The following is a 19,355-nucleotide window of genomic DNA, read 5'->3' as shown; positions in this document are numbered from 1 at the left end:
AGTCTGTAATTAATTAGATTAATTTTTTTAATCGATTGACAGCCCTAATTTTTATATATTGTATTTTCAGGATGGCCCTCTCCAAGAATGTACAAAGTGACAATTATAAATCTTATAGAAACTTAAATGTATTACTTAAACATAAACCAGTGTTCAGTTATTTTACTCTGTATGAGTCAACTCTAAACAATAAGTTTATTGATGATTTATTTCGTTAAATTGTATATATATTATGAAGTGACAATATTCAGTGACCTTTTATGTGCTGTTTGAATTAGTCTCTAACTGGTCTTCCTCCCAAACGTCCCCGTTCAGACGCTAAAACACACCTGAAGTAGTTGTTAATGCAACAAGGGACGTGATCCCCAACTGGCTTCCCACCTACAAACACTGGAAGTTGTTTTTGTTGGAAAGCACGGTCAAGCCAACAATGGCAATGTTTTCGTATTTTTTTTGAAATTTCTTTTTTTATGGATATATTTGATGGTGACGGTAGAGGAAAAAGTCAGAAAATGTGAGGAGAAAGTTATAACATGCAACAAACATTGCTGGCTGGAATAATACCTTTGACGTTGTGATTAACTGATTGGGGTCTTAATCATTAGGCCTTTAAACATTTTCTGACATGCAAATTAGCACCAAAAACAAATGACAGCAGAGGTCAATCATAAAGAGAAGACTTGGGTAGAAGTGTTAAATCTTAACAACGACTCTTCAAACTCAACTGACTATATTTCATCACCGTTGTCAGTGGCTTCAAATCTTTTTGTAATTATTGGTGTGTTTTTAGGGACTGTTCGTTATTTATTTAAGAGGCCACCAGAGGAGTTATGGGACCTTTAGGTTAAAAAGACTTGACCCTCCCCTCGCCAGTAATAATTTTCGTATGACCCTCCAAAATGATTTGAAAAAGAAGCAAGACCCTCCCCTTATGTGCTCACTTGCACTTAGCAAATATATACAGATGGCATTTGAATTTTTACAACCATGACATTCATGAGTTAACCTCTGCATTCTCATCTTACTAAGCAGATTTTAAATTACATTGTAACAATTTAACAATTCGCCCTTACGAAATCCAATCGCGGCACGGCTGTCTTGGAACGCAATAGACAGACGCTTAAATTCAACTAAAATGTAACAGTGAACAATCAGTGTTGGACCTACAGTCTGTTGAGATGCCTCTCCAAACTCACCATAAAACGTTAAGACACGTTAAGAAAAAAGATCCGTATTTTGCCGTAATCCAATGACACGAAAAAAAAGTAATCCACAGCGATCAGTAGATCCACAAACAGAGTCACGGTGTATCCAGCAAGGCGTCACATTCACCAGCCAGCTCCAAACAGGTGAAGGAGGCCTCTCCACTTCGCCGTTTAAACAAAGTGGAATAAACGTATAAAAGTGCAGTGCTCCCTCTGCCCCACAGCAAACTCATGGGTCAGACTCATCTGGTAGCGAAGGAGGACAGAGACTAAGAGCTACATGAAAAAATATGCACCAAACAAGCCACTTTGAAATGTTGCTTTTTTCATGAATACAAAAGTTGGGTGACCCCCCCTCCTAGACTAAAAAATGTTGGGTGACCCTCCCCTCAACAAAGAATAAAAAGACATGACCCTCCCCTATTTTCCTCCGGTGGTCCATTCCATAAATACCGAACGGTCCCTTATGAAAGTCTTTTAAATGTAAAGACACCAACTTCCTATTCATTTTAAACCAGTGTGCATGATGGGATCACAGAGAGGCAGTGAAGACCTCAAAGTTTAAACTGTGACCTGGAAGAAGATTTTTACCAGGGGACACATTTCCCCTGAGAAGTATATTCTAAATGACTGTAAAGTTACAACTTCTTATTTTGCTGCTGTGCTGTTGTAGAGAACATGTGTAGTTTCCAGCTGTTGCTACTAGATAGAAGTAAAGAGTTATATTTTACTATTTTACTGATAACAGACCATTTCTATTTTCCTGCCAAGTGGATTTCTGTATAAACAATACTGTATATATTTACCATGTAATTCTTCTCTCTTTTTTTAACCAGTTCAATCACAACTAGATTTATTGTGAGTCAAATATCAATTATCAGTATTATTGTACTTATTTTGTGAATGATTTCCTCTGCCTAACCTGGGGTCTCATTTATAAACGTGGCGTACGCACAAAACGGGGCTGAAAATGTGCGTACGCCACTTCCCACGCAAAGGTTGTGATTTATAAAAAAACAAACTTGACGGGAGAATGTGCGGTGCTCCACGCAAACTCTGACCCATGCGTATGCACATTTTGAAGACAATGGGAATTGGCGACGCAGATGGTGAGGTGGTGAACTGAAGTCAGACTGCATAAAGTAAATGGGAATAACGATTACTCATAATATTTTCAAGTATTGATGCCTCACGCACATTTTCTCACTCTATATCATCCACCTTACCATGAAGATTAAATCCAGCAGTGTTATTTGTGCTTGTACTGAGTGATAATTGTTCCATAAACACCTTGTAAAATCCAACTCAAATCTTAAATAAAAATTAATTCTTAATATTTAATCGGCGCTGTCTCACCGTCACATTGTCCGCTACGGAGCGCAGGAGGAGGAGATGGCCCGACTGCATGGAATAGAGGATAGCATCAAATACCCTAGCATTAGATAACTGCAGAACACAGTGTAAATAACTAAATATCTGTCTTTAAAACTGTGCATATATCATCAAATGTCAAAGTCTGAAAATACAGACGTTAAGCTCTCGCGCAATTGTTACACTTAATGTCCTCTTTATCAGTCCGAACTTTAATACTGTTAGTGACCAAACCTGCATGAAGAAAAGTATGTTTGCCTATTAGACTTTCGTCTTCAAATTGTATCTCGGGGTGAGGGATACCACCAGGTGATGCAGTGATTTTGGCAAGGTCTTAACAATCACAAATTGTTGTAAACATATACAGTAAATACTGCGGTGACCCCCGTTCGTGGTGCTGCATGATGGCACTGCTGGCCCTGCAGGAGGACTATGCCAGTGGAAGAATCAGGAGAGAAAGAGACTTCAGGAACCATGACGATGACTGGCTAATATGCCTGAATTAGGTCCAGTAGAGAGGGCATCGCGCTGGAACCGTGCCATCTCGGTCCAAATACAGGTCCTCGCCACTCTGGGGGCAACCGGCTGTTTCCTGAGGGAAATGTCAGACAGCTAAGTGTTTTATATACATTTTATGATCTTCAACTTTATCACTAAGGCTTGTTTTGATATAATATATAGTTCTGTTAAATCTTATCATATAGGTCTGGTATATCGAAGCTGTCCCTGAGTGCCGTAATGCCTGCCGTTTTGAACGGTATTATTAATATAGGTAGTCTATAGACCAGGTTTCCCTACACTATTTGAGAACAGGCTGAAATTCTAATTAAATTTGCAGCAATTCACCAGCGTCTGAGAAGTTTTTTGCTTTTTCCCCGCCAGTCGTCATGATTCGGCATAACGAAAGAAGAACTGCCAGGGTCATTAACATACTGATTAGTGTTGGGACCGTAGAAGGGGGAATTAAACTGATCTTAAACAAAGAAACACATGTGGCCAACGTGTGTTCAGAGACAAAGGGACCACGTGTCCCACGCACTGGCCTGACCATCTCAAAGAAAGAGAGGGGCCTTCATGTAACCTGGGCAGCCTAAATTTCACACCTCTATGAGAGGGGACGTCTCAGAATGGCCGGAAGTCTAAATAACTCTGAATTCCCATTGGCTGAGGAACCCTGAATGCAACGGGGGCCGTGGCCAGCTGGCCGAAACTATAAAAATCCCCATCAACTCTAAGTTGCTAAAGGATGCGCGCAAACGTTTGTACTTTGAATAGATTCCTTTCCTGGAAAAGTGGATTCTTTTCGGTGTTCTGGAAGCACCTTGGATCCCCCGAAGTACGCACCTAGTGTTTCATCACTGCAGGAGAGAAAATGTTTCTCTAGACACGTGGAGCTGTAATCAAGCTCCACTACCCGCCCTCCTGGGGTTAACTAGCCCGTTTGATCCCCTTTGTCTGTAACACGTGCTTGAATAGAATAGAATAGAATAGAATACACTTTATTGTCCCCAAGGGGAAATTTGTCTTGGACATAGTGCTACAATCTGTTGCTTCACAACATAACCAACAAAAAAAAGAAAAACATTTTCAGATTAACATAGAATAAAACACAAATACAATACAAAAGGATAAAATCAACATGAAAGTGAGATCAGCATAACATCCTGAGACACAAAAGAAGGACACACATGACAGCACGAACGACACAACGTCCTAAAAACAGGAGAACAATCTAACACGTGGAGCTGTAACCAAGCTCCACTATCCGCCATCTTGGATCTCACGGTGTCTCATCTGCCATCTTGACAGCGTGACTTAGCTACCCACGTGATCTCGTCACCTCCCCCTCTTTCTTACACATACGAGCGCGCACACGCACACACACACACACACACACACACACACACACACACACGCTCACCACATGTTTGCTTGTTTTGCCTTTGTTGTAGTTGTAACAAGTAAATAGGTTTATGGATTGAAGAATCAATGATTGACAATTAATAATTTGGAAGCTAAATAAATTCTATTATACTTTAAAGAGCAGTTGTTTGTGATTATTTGTGTATCTGTTGTAGTAACAGCTGGTTGAACAGGTCAGTGCTCAAATTTCACCCTTCCCGTTCACTTTATAAATATGAGATAAATTAATCAAATTAATTAAGATCTGCATTTTCAAAGTGAACACCACCAATGAGACTGTTTTCACAGTTCAGTTATGATTCCAGGGTGGTGCCCCGTTTTGATTGTCAATTTGGTAAAATTATTAATAGACATATTCATAACTGTATTAATATTAATAAAACATCTTTGATAAATTGCCAATAATTGAATCTGTACCCTTACCAATTCCCAACATCAGCATTCATGAGGTGCTTTGCATTGACTATTTATAGTTGAAAATGGGCGTGTACAGGGCGGGATAAGAGAATGATTCACGTACGTACACCTGGCACACACGGTTTATATATCTGATTTTTTTTTTTGCCGTACGCCATTTTTGGCTTTTGGGCTTGTATACACTTTTAGTAAGGATCCTACACACAGTTTTTTAAATGAGACCCCTGCTCATTACAATCATCTATATTGCTGTTTTATTACATGAAAGATTGTTTGTACTTTTAACACCATGTACTATATGTATACTTTGTAATTGTACTATGTTGTTTTTTGTCTTGCTTAAATAAAAAATAATAGTAAACATTTAGTTTTGCCCTCTTATGTTCTTTGTCCTGATGAGTCAGTATTTGTCCAGTACAATCTCTTAAATGGCTCATTCGATGGGTGTTTGTAGTCTTTTTGTGCTTGTTGTTAAGCCTTTGACATCCCATTTGTTTTCTGCTCTGATTAAACAGATTTGTTTTGCAGAGTAGACAACAATCTAAATCCTCCTAAATTACACTAGACGTCCCCATCTTAGAGTTTCCTCTTTAGACCCATTCAGAAATCTGCTGAGAGCAATTTCTAGTAAGAAACAAGAGAACTTTAAGCTAAGAGAAGGGGAGGGGTTGACCCCATTGATATGGATGTTCCTATGAAGTTCCGTAAAAACCCTTAGAACCCGACGCCGTCGTCGGCGACGAACAACGGCACCTGTGATTAATATTTAGATAATTTGATAACGGTTTAATGTAAAAACTTGCCGATTTTTGCTGCTAAAAGCTAACGAGTTAGCCATCACGGGGGTGTCTTTGGTGTCTTTGTAGCCTTTACAGAAGGTTTTCTATCCAGCCTGGAAGTTGTGCCTCTTTTCGGAGTTGTTCAGCAATAAATCCAAACGCTTATATCCAAGATTTATCCACTTGATGTCCATAATTTATCAATTTTCCGTCATTTTTGCCGCTAGCTCGATGCTAGCTGCCATTTTGAATATCCCATGATGCTTTGCGAGATTGTGTTGACGTGTTTCAACCAATGGGAAGGCAGGTCCGTCATACAAAGAGTCTATCGAGAGGAAAGATAGATCGCTCCAGCGAATCCGAGCGAGAACAAAGGCTATAGAGTGAAAGATGGATCACTCCAGTCTATTACCGTTCTACAGAGAAGATTGTTTTGAGATGTGGCATAAATTTGGGCCTTTTTTGAAGAAATGTAAATAGTTTGTCCTTTTACATGAGTTATAATGTTCATTATGTTTATTTTTGCACTGCATGACTCCAAATATATAGGAGAACTATTTTAGAACATTGCTGTGTGTATGATTTCAATAAATATGACATTATTATTTGATTATTGGCATAAGAGAATGTCATGAGGGCAAAAGCGTCTGGACTTTTTTTGAAAAAATGTATATATTTAGTCAACTGTATAAGTTATAATGTTTATTTCTTCACAGTGTGACTCCTAATACATATGGGAACTGATTTAGACAGGAGATTGGCTTGGCTTTTATTGATCTGTGTGTGATATCAATATATATCTGTGAGATTCATGTTCCGTTTTATTTATTTATTTGTCTTTAAGGTCATATAACCTATTTTTACATTCAAGTGACCTCACTGCAGTACAAATATTCTAATAGCCCAGTTTTTCCTGAAAAAAATTATGTTCATAAATTGACTGTAGACAACAGGGTTGATGTTTTACAAGCTTTTTTAGAAAATAAAACCAGACGGACAATGAACTGTAAAAATGCCCTTAGGTTTCTGAACGTTAAGGATAAATAAAGTTCTTTGGCAGAGGTCTGCACTCTCAGAGTGCCCTTCTAGTGTCCTGTGTTTTTATCCCATTTTAAATGTAGGACATCTCTGCACACAGTTTATCCAACTGATCCACCTAAACAAGCCAAAGTCATTAAAAGTACCTTTTTCTTATCAACATCATTATATCACTATGTGTGTCAACACCAGACCCTACCAGTTTGATTGTTTATGTGTGTTACATGTTCATGTTTAGTTAACACTAACATGCATGTGAGTTTCTCACAGCTCAGTGTTCTGCATTTCTCTGCAAAGAGAAGCAACCTGACCACAGAGAGAACAGAGAAGAGACAAACCAAGAAAAGAATATACATATTTCCATCCCCTCTTGTAATTAATACTCTGCTCTTCCTCCTGTTCAGTAAAACTGCCTCATGGTTCACAGGTCAAATACATTCCTGTTCTGTCACCTGCAGACAGGCTTTAAAATGAACTTTTTTTATCATTCAGCCAAATGGCTAGTGAATGTTATTAATGTCTTCACCCACTCACTAGAATAAGGATTTTTGGGTTGATGTTGTTGAACCATGCCTGCAGACTGTGTGACATCCTGTCTCAGTGCACATAGAGATGAACTGTCTGTCTGTTTCTCTCTTCTCTTTATGAATGCTCTTTTCTGGTGTCTGTGGGATGTTGGTGGCGAAACAGGTTTGGCACCAAAAGGCCAACACCAATTTCTTTCTCTTTTCTTTTTTAAGGTTATAGTTTGTAAAACAACTGAATTTTATTGTTTTTCTTAAATAAATACATTTATTTTTATTGTGTTGTGGGTATGTACTGGCATGTGTCTCATCGTGCATATTAATGATCAAAAGAGGAAGGAAATGTAGTCTTTACCAGCCTGATATCTGTCTTCTGCTTACTGACAACAGAGGAGAGGCATCTTTAAAGACGACGTCCGTCTTCATTGTAAGTAGAAACAGTTTATTGATTAGTTTATTGATACTGCATACCTCCTGTGTACATTATTTTATCTGCTGACATGTTTTATTGTCTCACACAGAGAGATGAGAGGAGCAGCTATGAGTTTAACTGCAGCAGAGAGTGGATTTGTTGTCTTCCTTCTCTCTGTGTCAGGTACTGTATATCTACAGTTACATTCATTCTTTAAAAGAGGGATTCTGGGAAAATGTGGGACTGAAGGTCATTATGTGTGAATAAGTGGATCAGAGTTGTGTGAAAGGCAAACTTCCAGAAACACTGAAACTATTAGTTTTGTTTACAATTGTGGAAACTCAGCAGACGGTATCAGTTTAGTTTGTTGTTGTGTTAATTGGACAGTATCTTTTAATTTCGTCTTTTGCATGAAGTAACTGTGTGCTAAGCACTTTTACATGCTGTAAACAGAGAATATTGTGGCTTTTATTCATAACTATTACCTCCTCACTCTGTGAAAACATATTACTGTTTAATCTGTTCTAAAGACGACCCTGGTTGTTTTTTTAAAGGAATACTGGTCAGTAAAGGCATCACATACCGTCTCAACTTCTCTTTATTGATCACACATCTGAGCCCAACCCTGCTACTTCCTTCTGTACTCTCTGACTTCAGTGTTCTGCATTTCTTTTTAGTTTTCACACTCAGCATCAACCTGACCTCAGAGTGAACAGAGAGGAAACTAACCAAGAAATGTACAGACTCATTTTTTATTTTTTTTTGTACAGACCATAGACTGTTATGGTACAGACTCATACTTACTATTATCTCTGAAAATGTTTAATGTATATTAATATACATCAGTTCTTCAAGTTTTAATATATTTAACTTTTCCTTTGTGTTTACACTTCTCTTTGCCTCTTCATTCTGGTTTAATTCTGAAATAACTTGAAAAAAAGTTATTAAGCCGCAATTCCTCCATCTTATTCCTCAGGGAGCGAACGTTGCTAAAGAGACGGCGAAGGCGTTGTTGAATGCCGCCCCTTCTCCCTTGGTTCCGCGGCCGCTTGCCTCCGCGCTGTCGTCGCAGCTCCTCCGGAACATGACCTAACACGCCTGGTTCTGGAGGAGCTTTCCTCCTGAAGGACAACAGCCAGTCCCTGCCCCGCAACGTCTGCTCATTACTGTCGGTAAGACTGGTGTCATCGTATTGCAAACATGTGCAAAAGGTGGATGTAATTAGCAGCAGCAGAAGCAGCAGCCACACTCCGTAGCGATTCTCTTTTTCCCATAGTGAAATTCTCTTCCTTGTTCACTTCTTTCTCACCAAGCAGACCACCAGCATTCGAAGCACTTCAGCACCCTTGACGTAGACTTTTGACAGACTTGACAAACTTAAAATTGGACAAACATAGACTACCACAGACGACCGTTCTCTCGTGCCTGTGGTGCCAGCAGTGCTTCCCCACCGGAAGTGGCGGTAGGCTACAGTAATAGGGAGGTAGTGTAGGGCTGAGGTTGCTCTGTGTTGTACAGTGGTAGTGTTGTAAGTAAGTAAAGGAGTGAATGAGAGACCACAGATGAAAAATGCTTCACCACAGCTGCAGTCCTGCCTACATTTTTCTTTTTTCTTTATTTTCTTGCACAATTCTCTAGTGCCATAGTGCTGACAAGTTGCTGCTCATGCTAGTATTTAAATCACTTTAAGATATTTTACTTCCCTTATTAGTCTGTCTTTGTACTGCTGTGAGATGTGGATAAACCCCCTGAGATCAATCAAGTCTGATCTTATCTTATATTCACTGGTTTTATACATTAGTTCCCTCAACTGGAAATATTTTAGATCTCAAGAGGTTAAACAATACATGGTTTGCACTACTTTCCTCTTTGAATGTGAGTTATACCACTTTTTGTTCCAACTTTGCATCTGCCTTTCACCAGTATTTTAATACTTTAAGACCCTAAACTGTGCCCACACTAAAAAAGTGTTAGTGGTTTTCTTATTTGCCTCAAAACTAGTTTATCACGCTTCCTTAAATAGATTGTATTAGGAAGTTCATAGTTTGCATAAACAAGTTACTTCTTTATTTTTCCCACTTAACTTTTCTGGCTAATCATGCGTGTAAATGATGTAAAGAGGAAGGAAGTTGGGTGTATTTTAAACAACTTGACTTCTGTCTGCTGCTCTTAGACGACATAGAGAAAGTGTCTTATCAAGACAACTTGCTTTCACGTGAAGTTCCTAATGTGACTGACTTGACCTGCAGGCATGTTTTATTGCTTCTGAACTTACACACAGAGATATGAGAGGAGCAGCTTTGAGTGGATTGGTCGTCCTTCTCCTCACTGTACCAGGTACTGTGTTTTTACATCTGTGTTGTAGGATTTTTATACAAAGTCAACATTTAAATTCAGTCATTCTCAGGTCACCATGTTCATAGATCTGACCTGTAAAGTGATGCAGTGTTTAAACTTAAAACTCTGGACATGTTAAGTGCACAGTACATACTCAGTACATCTTCCGGCTTGCTAGCCAAAGTACAGTACAGCTCAGTTTATGATTTTTTTCATTTTTCACATAATATCTCAGTAACACTGCGAATCTAAGTGTTGTGTACAGTAAGGATAGTGGTGAAATGTCAACTAGATACATTTACTCATTACTGTACATAACCCTAACCCAATTTTGTGGTACTTGTATTTTACTCGAGCATTTCTATTTTATGCTACTTTATACGTCTACTCCATTATATTTTGATATTATACATTGTTCTGAAATGAAGCATTCTGCATAATTCACACTTTTTCTTTGGTAGCCTACTTTATTTTGATGCTACTATTTGTACTTTTAAGTAAAAGTTTTGAATGTAGGTTGTGATTTTAATTGTAATAAAGTATTTTACCCTGGGGGTGGGGGGGGGTGTATGTTGACTGGAAACTGATGCAAATCAGCGCGAGCCATTCTGCTTCTCCATCTTGTTTCCTTAGTTAACCACACCTGACAAGTGCGCGTGGTGCTCTCTCGTCTCAACCAGTCTATGGTCTCAACAATGGAGTGAGCGTAGGTTAGCTTAACTTTTGTATTAGGCTAAATGTGATTTTTTTTTTTTTTTTTTTTTTTTAATTAACTGAAACTGTTTTCCAGCTGCTCACATAACGTTGCCCTGTGTGAAAAATATATAATCCTTAAGGTATGGAATCCCATGTATGACTAGAAAAGGGGGGAATCCATTAAGAGTCAGCCTATGTATTTACATTATGAAGTAAAAAATGCCCATGGTAAGTCACAATTATGACTGGAAGTCAACACAATGCTAGTACTAAATCACGTAATACCTTTTACATACATACATAATCTTGACTTTGTTTTGACATTTGACTTTCTGTAATATTTTTGTTTTAGCATGAGATTTTATTTTTTATACTTTTTACTATTATACTTTCTTACTGTCTTCCTGGCAGAGATTGACTCAAACTAGAGCAGAGAAAGTCCAACCTGTGGCCTTTTATATTAGGACAATTTCCTTTTTAAAATACAGCAAATCAAGTTCTAATTGAGATGGAACATTTGTCTGTCAAGGTTTTAGTAAGAAAAGATTGATTGATTGATTTTATTTGACCACTTAAATATAAAATATGAAACAGTACTCTGTGTCATACATTATAAATAGTCAGGGATGACACAATAAAGCCCAAAGACTTATTTCCATTGTGGTCCCTATAAGGGCAGGGGGAGAGGACAAGTGGAACCATTCAAGACCAAACGTTATTTATCCTGTTTGAAAATTATCTGCAGCAGTTGCAATATAAAGTAGGAAGAGTGCATAATATAAAAGTTAAAAAAAACTAACAATTAGGGCTGCACAATATGAGGAAAATGTGCAAAATGCAATAACGATATCACTTGCAATAGATAAACTGTAAAGAGAACTCAGTTCTGCCTTTCTGCTACTTTCAGTATTCTGCTCAAATACAAACAAAACAAGTGAAAGAAAATCATTTCCAACATTCTTTTACTTGAACAAATTGAACATTTATTTGAATATAAAAGACACCACTAAAAAAAGAATGACAGATACATTTTAAAGTGCAGTTTTCTACTGTTATTTTCTTTCAGCTAACACAAAAAATCTCTGAGTGCCTTTTGCAGTGTGTCCCGGCCCTTTAGTGATGTGTAGATTATGCCAATTAATATCAGAATCAGAATCAGAAAAGTTTTTATTGCCACAATAAGAACACTTATGTGGAATTTGCCTTGGTGAAAGGTGCATACATAAACAAACATATTAAACATTAATATGAAATATTATAATAATATATATAATACGGTGATGACGATGAAAAAAACTATACATTGTGCAGCCATAATAACAATAAGGTAAAAATAAGGTGCAAATTAGGGCTGCACGATATGAGGAAAATATGCTATAACGTTGTTGAATATCGTGATAACAATGTTTCTGCGATAAAGAAACAGAAATTAAAGTGTACTCAGTTCTGCTGCTTTCAGTATTCTGCTAAAATACAACAAATTGCTACCCTGGAAATCCAGAGTCATGCTGGCATTCAGAAATGATCCTCATTAACTATGCCCTTGTAGCCGAGCTGCACCAATCACATCGGTGTATCTGATATAGGCGGGCCAGAGGCGAGCTAAACAAATGACGACATTTGCATTGCAGTGAGATTTTTAAATGCATGCTTGGTGCCACCCCTCGAGTTGGGCCATTTTCATTACTCATTGCCAGACCCTTAATCTTTCGGATTTGGGTCTGGATTTCCAGGCTAACAAATTGCTTGTTGAATTTACAACTAATAAAAGGAAATACTTACCAACATTCTATTATTCAACAAATTGAATATAGAACTGAATATAAGAGGCAGCACTGAAAAAAGTAACAGTTTCTTTTGAAAGTGTAATTTTCTGCTGATATTGTCTTTCAACTAACAAAAAAGATCTCTGAGTGTGTATCGCGATATGTCACAGCCTTTCACAATATGTTTATTGCGCCAGTTGATATTGCGATGACAATAAAAAAACAATATATTGTGCCAAATAAGGTCAAAAGTATGGATCATAACAACATAAACAGGTTAACAGTAGGGAGGAGTCTAGGTGAGGTTGCTTATAAATATGTACACTGTACAGTAGTACTTCTGTGGTTTGGGTAAAGAGTGCATGGTTAATAAGAATATATATGTTTATATCCATGATATTGACATGTCACCTGAGTCGGTTGTAAGGAATTGGGTTGTAATGTTAAAAATTGGATGAAATCCATGAGAGAAAAGGAGGCCCTTTTTATTTTGACTTCATGTCTGTGTTGCCATTTAAAATGGGAGTAAAAAAAGCTGTTTGCTGCTCTACTGCTCATACAGAGGTATTTGATTTTCTCTTTATGTCTCAGATAAATTGACCAGACCTGAATCGCCCATCAGTGATAGACATTCCCGTGATATCAATAAAAACAGAATAACCTTTTTCAGTTGTTGTGAGAGATGAGTTAGTTTTAGTGACAGTAATGCTGACAAATCTGATTCTGAGGTTTTTAAAGCTTGTCCAGGATACTTCTCCATAGCAACATGTTAGTACCATGCTCCTCTTTGTCCTAACTTAACTTAACTTAAGTTAATACATGAATTGATTCCACCTAAGAGTCTTTAAAATGAAATGTAAACCTGCAGACTGTTGGTTCTCCATGGCAAATGGTTTGAAACCACTGGAAGGAGTTTTGAAAGGTAGTTTAGTTCAGTTTAGTTCTGGATAAAAAAAATAATCTGTTCTCTGATGTTATGAATCTGATTTAGTTTTCTTCTTCTTACAGTTATACAGAGTCAGAATGGCTGGGGAGTGACTTACACCTCTACTCAGATTTGTGCCTTAAATGGATCATCTGTGGAAATGCATTGCAGCTACACATACCCACCCACCATTGTTGATAGAGTTAAGAAAAAATTCTGGTTTACAAAAGAGAGTAATAATGTTTATGTGGATCTGAAAACGGACCCGGAGTATTCAGGTCGTGTGCACTATCACTCTGAAAACAAGGACTGCTTTCTGAGAATCTCAGACCTGAGAGAGAGAGACTCAGCTGTGTACTATTTCAGGTTCATAACAGATGATTTAACAGGGAAATACACTGGTTTACCTGGAGTCACTCTGTCTGTTACAGGTAATGTTTCATCTGAATATTTAATAATTTACTTCCAAGTGTTCAACATCTTATGAAAGTTATTTGCATCTGTGTGTATATATGTGTGTCTGTTGACAGTTCAGTCTAAAATGAAGACTTCTTTTAATTATTCACATATTCAGGTCTCCAGGTGCAGGTTAGTAGATTCTACACGTCCTCTAAATGGGCAGAGCTGAAGTGTCAGAGCAGCTGTCATCTACCTTATCATACTTCCTATGTCTGGTATAAGAATGGACTGAACATTCCACTACGAACATCTGATTCTTATTCAGCCTACATTTATCCTGCAGACAGCTATTCCTGTGCTGTAAGAGGACATGAGGACTCCCGCTCTCCTTCAGTGTGTGAGTTTACTTACAGTCTTTCAGCAGTAGACCGCCACCTGGTGGAGCCTTTTAGCTAGTGTACTGTACCAAAACTACTGTACACTTGGGTGACAACACTTGGCTTGTATTTTTTGGCGAACCAGACAGGTTGCGTGTTTGTGCGTCTGCTTCATAAATAACTTTTAAGTTTAACACATTTGAAAAGTCTCACTCTCAGGAGGAGATCCAGTTCTCCAGCAGGGTTACATACTGAAGTACTTCCATAAAGTATTTAACTCTATCCTCTGATAGAGAAAAATGGAACATTATTTTATCTTACTGCTATAAAGAGTTGTATTGGAGTAAAGTGCAGAATACAACACGCGTAATGCAGAGTGTTATAAATCATGACCAGTCCACTTTAAGCTCCAGTATCAGCACTCTGGACAGCTGCAATAATCAAACATTGAAATTATTTAGAAAATATTTCATTTTACTTTCCTTAATTTCTTCCTGGATGAATGATTATATTGAGAATATTAATTACTACAAAATAAAATGGATATTTTATAACTTTCTTATTTTTCAGATGCTCCAAAGCTTCCCTCTGTGACAGTGAGTCCTTCTGGTGATTTAATGGAGGGAAGTTCAGTAAATGTGACTTGTAACAGTGATGCTAACCCAGCAGCTAAATACACCTGGTACAAGGAAAATCTAGTTCCCAATCCAGTTCTTGAACGCCTCAGTGAAGGATCACAGCTCGTCTTCAGCTCCATCCAGTCCTCTGACTCTGGACAGTATTACTGTACAGCTGAGAACATGCTGGGGAGGACATCAGCAAACATCTCTATTAATGTCAAATGTGAGTAAAACACATCTGTCACATCCTTTGCTCTTTATTAAAGGGGCACACTACTGATTACACATGAAGTATAGTTTAGGAAGACATTTTTAACAAGAAGCCTGCGTTACAAGCTGTGCTGTGGGGTTCGAAGGAGTGGGTTTTTAAGAGGCAAGGGTGTCTAAAAATGCTATTGATCAATTTATAATCATTGTTCATATACAGATGCTCCAAAGCTTCCCTCTGTGTCAGTGAGTCCCTCTGCTGAGATAGTGGAGGGCAGTTCAGTGAATCTGACCTGTAGCAGTGATGCTAACCCAGCAGCTAACTACACCTGGTACAAGGAGAATGAAGACTCACCAAAAGCATCAGGACAGATCTTCACCATCACTGACTTCAGAGCTGAACACAGTGGGAATTATTACTGTGAAGCCCAGAACAGAAGAGGACGTCAGAACTCCACCTTACATCTGACTGTTGTAGCAGGTAAGTTTTCATTTTTTATTTACCTACACATGTTGATGTCAGATAGCAATTAAATGATTTGTGAGTTGAATGACTGTGACTATGGTGTGTATTGGCAGCTGATGACTGAAATCTGGAAAGACTGAAATCGTTAAAAATAGATTGCTTGAATCTCAGAACATGTCATTTTTAAAAAGAGGTGGGGCAAGAAACAAGAGGCAGGGTTTAACTAAACCCCCAGAGAAAACAGAAGCGTACACTACAGTAATTACTCATCAGACTGACTTCCTGGTTCACTTTGACCCACCGTACTTGCTGTATTTGAACGCTTACACAGTTGTCCTGCACAAAAAGAGATTATTACCAACATTACAGGTGTGTTTACCTTCAATTTTATCTCAAAATAATATGGTTTGAATTGAAAGATAAACTGAATGTCTTGTACAACCTGTTGTCTGACTGATGTTGCCCTGTCAGGAGTGATGTCCTTGTGTGTTCCCAGATTTCTGCAATTAACTTGCTCAGTGTAATGTCACCATGACGCATTATTATGGTTCCCACATAACTTCTAGGCAAGTCCTGCAACCACAAAAAGCTTGATTGGTTGGGGTTAGGCACTGACCTCGAGTGGTTGAGGTTAGGATAGCCGATTGGTCAGGGGATAGGACCTGAACAACTTGGGTTATGTTACCTTGCGTAAGCATGGGCGCCTGGCCAATAGTAGTGTGTGAATGCTATTGAAGGGCGGGTCTTGCCTAGAAGTTGCGTGGGTTTCATAATAACGCCACCATGACCCATAAAAACAAAGGCCAGAACTACAAAAATAACACCTAAATCGTGATGAACTGGATTATTTACTTTAAAAGACCTGCATGTTTATTAAGTTAGGGGCTTTGTCAGCCAAAAATGCAGGCTATGAGAGCATGCACATCAACAAGCGCACATTTTTGTTCATATGGGTGAAGTTAAGAAGAGCTTTGTGGAAAAGGGCTTGATCAGCTGGAAGGCACATCAGAGTTACTGAGCTTTGCACCACCACATTTAAAGGAAACTCCCATTTGTTGTCACCTCTCCTGCAACCTTTTATCAGTTTTCCCAGAAACATGGAAATCAGTCATCATTGGAACAATCCCTGCTGTTTTCCTGGTTGTCGTGTGGCTCTCTGTCTTCCTACTGATAAGGTGAGTAGATCTGTTTTTACTAAAGCAGTGTAAGTGAAATACCTGAAAATCTATTTTGTTCGCAGTCATTTAGGCAACTAAATTATGAATTCCTTTGATTTTAATTAGTGCTGTCAGTTAAACGCGTTATTAACGACGTTAACGCAAACCCATTTTAACGCCGTCCATTTTTTTATCGCGAGATTAACGTTCTTTTTGGCCTAGCAAACTTTGTAGTTTTTTTCACATGCTGTTGCAACAACTAGTAACGTTAGAAAAACTACAACACCACACCGGATCTAGCTAGACCGGAAACAAAACAACAGACACACTTGTTTGGGTTTGAGCCGGCCAAAGAGTAGTACATACCTGCAAACTAGTCGCTTTTTGGTGAAAATCGCCGTTTTGAATGTGAAAATGTCATCCACGTGAATTGTGTAGATCTGAAGAGTTTTTATTTGGGGCACCGGTGCCTTAACGACCGTTATCTACCAGACCGAATAGCAACGCGGATTTCGGTGCCTTATTCCGGTGCCACTGAAATGCCTGCGCTTCTCTCTGATGCTCCGAAAACGGACGTTAGAGGGAACTGAAACATCGCCGCACGGGACGCTAGTCAACACTACACTTAGCAGCAGCTAATGTTAACCTACTGTTAGCTAGCAGCTGGAGTAAACACGGTTAAAATGCTGACAGCTAAACGGTGTAAAGTGTGACTGTATTTCACTGTAGAGGATTCTAACACCAGACTGTAGCTGCCGTTGTCTGAAAAACACAGACTCAGCCTCACCTCGCCAGCCTCGTGGTGCATTCAAAGTCATTGTAAAATACCCTTTTCCCATCCAATGGTTGTTTTCACCGTTTTGTGCTCCTTTTTTTTTTAGATCAACTTTTTATTGTTTTATATTTTTGAACATACAGAACAGACAAGTACAATTGAACAAGGTGCTCGTTTTTATATATATATATATATATATATATATATATATAAATCTTTCGGTTCAGGCACCGTTTTAAATGTATCGTTGTATCGTGTTGATAACAGCATTAAAATGAGAAAAAATAATGGGACAAAAAGACATGTAGGGGGACATTTAGAATAGAGAAAAATGTGTGATTAATTGCGAGTTAACTATGACATTAATACGATTAATCGCGATTAAATATTTTAATCGTTTGACGGCACTAATTTTAATTAATTCACCTCACCAGAAAAAAGAGAACCTCCAAGCAATTACCCAAGCCTGGAGATGGATCAGACAACAGGGAACAGGTGAGCAAGGAGAACAATTCAGTGTTATTTCCTGTGAAGCTCTGGTTCCTCAGTCATTCAATATCATACAGTTCAACTTGACTCCATGTGGATTTAAGCCTCCCTTCTTCACAGAAATGAATCCTTCTTGAATCTTGGCAACCAATCAAAAACAACAAATGACCCTACCCTAAGATGTGTCAGGTGGGAGGCGTTGCGTCAATACGTTCTTGCATTTTCTACTGCAAGTCAAGCACATAGTCAGCAGGTCTTGGTACCTCGGGATACAGATCATGTAGTTCTGCTGGCTCTATCATGGAGTGTGAAACATCCTTGGCAAGGGTCAAACCCTCCAAGTCTGTGGCCATAGTAGTCTTCTGGCAAATGGTGGATTTCCCCCAGTGGTCAAGATGCCTCCTTGATGTTTCCCTGAAAATGTTTTCTGTATACAGAAATGTTTATATATATATATATATATATATATATATATATATATATATATTGTCTCTTTTGATCCCCTTTTCCTTCATCAGATGTTTCCATATTTGGAAGGCAGCTTCAATGTTCACTCTTTTTTTATGATGATGCCAGTCTCTTGCTCTTTTCAATATCCTTTTTTTTCTGGGTGAAGATGAAGACTCCTGTTCATGAAATTTGGATTTTGTATTCGTGTGGTCCTCCATGTTTCCTTCTTCAAACGGGCCGGGAAGCGACGATACCCATTAGCAGCATTAGCAGCACCTGTGAGTTTATCATGTGACAGCGAAAACGCGAAAGGCGGCGCAGTATATCCTGTATGTCCCTTACTGGCTAACGTATTTCAAGATGGCGCATGACTATGGAGCGTCTACCCCAGTTCATGCAAATGTCAAATTTCAAGCCAAAAGGAATACTTGGAATTGATGGTGGTGGTAAATATTCATGAAAAAGGACAAGTTTGTGAACGGGCAATACAGATTTTGATAATGAACAACTAAACACGTTACACACTGGGCCTTTAAGATCTAGCAGGAGGAGAAAGACTTGACTATCTTGCTTAGCCTGCTGCCACCATGACTCAGACAAGGATAAGTTGAGGACAATGGATGGATTAATTGATCGAGAAGATGTACTACAACTATTATTACCTACTATATTAACTATTGTATCTTCTATAATTGTACGTGTAAAATGTGAAAGTAAATTTGTCTTTGCACTGTCTACCCAATCAGTCAGAGGAGCGGGATGAACTTCACTACGCCAGTATCCACTTCTCCAAGAACCAGACAGACCCTGTATACTCCAACATCAGACCAGCTGGACTCCGCAAACACGAGGAGCAAGACGAAGAAGAAGATGACGACAAAGTGGAGTATGCTGCTGTCAAATTTAACAGTGCCAGTACTCCGCCGAGGTAAGCAGCTCTTCTCACAGAACGTTCTTCTCACTAAAATCTCAAAATGACATGCATTTAGTACGTGTTTCTTGTCAACAGGTTGTTGCATTTG

General features: G+C 38.5%; 1 protein-coding gene across 2 annotated transcripts in view; it reads left to right on the top strand.

Moving 5' to 3' along the window:
• The window catches only part of LOC116042140 (B-cell receptor CD22-like), a 52,797-nt gene that overhangs the window by 32,227 nt on the left and 1,215 nt on the right, over nt 1-19,355 (top strand). Inside the window, exons 1-8 of one of the 2 annotated variants that reach the window (XM_036000929.1) lie at nt 9,824-10,006; nt 13,477-13,824; nt 13,968-14,189; nt 14,740-15,012; nt 15,217-15,477; nt 16,547-16,637; nt 17,829-17,912; nt 19,080-19,261. In XM_036000929.1, the coding sequence (XP_035856822.1) occupies nt 9,955-10,006; nt 13,477-13,824; nt 13,968-14,189; nt 14,740-15,012; nt 15,217-15,477; nt 16,547-16,637; nt 17,829-17,912; nt 19,080-19,261 (1,513 nt within the window). In that variant the 5' untranslated portion in view covers nt 9,824-9,954. Of the gene's footprint in view, nt 1-9,823; nt 10,007-13,476; nt 13,825-13,967; nt 14,190-14,739; nt 15,013-15,216; nt 15,478-16,546; nt 16,638-17,828; nt 17,913-19,079; nt 19,262-19,355 lie in introns of those variants that run through there. The other variant, XM_036000930.1, reaches the window with a different exon arrangement.

The sequence above is a fragment of the Sander lucioperca genome, chromosome 4 (assembly GCF_008315115.2).
Source record: "Sander lucioperca isolate FBNREF2018 chromosome 4, SLUC_FBN_1.2, whole genome shotgun sequence".
Taxonomy (NCBI): Eukaryota; Metazoa; Chordata; class Actinopteri; order Perciformes; family Percidae; genus Sander; species Sander lucioperca.
This window is presented reverse-complemented; position numbering and strand designations above follow the sequence as displayed.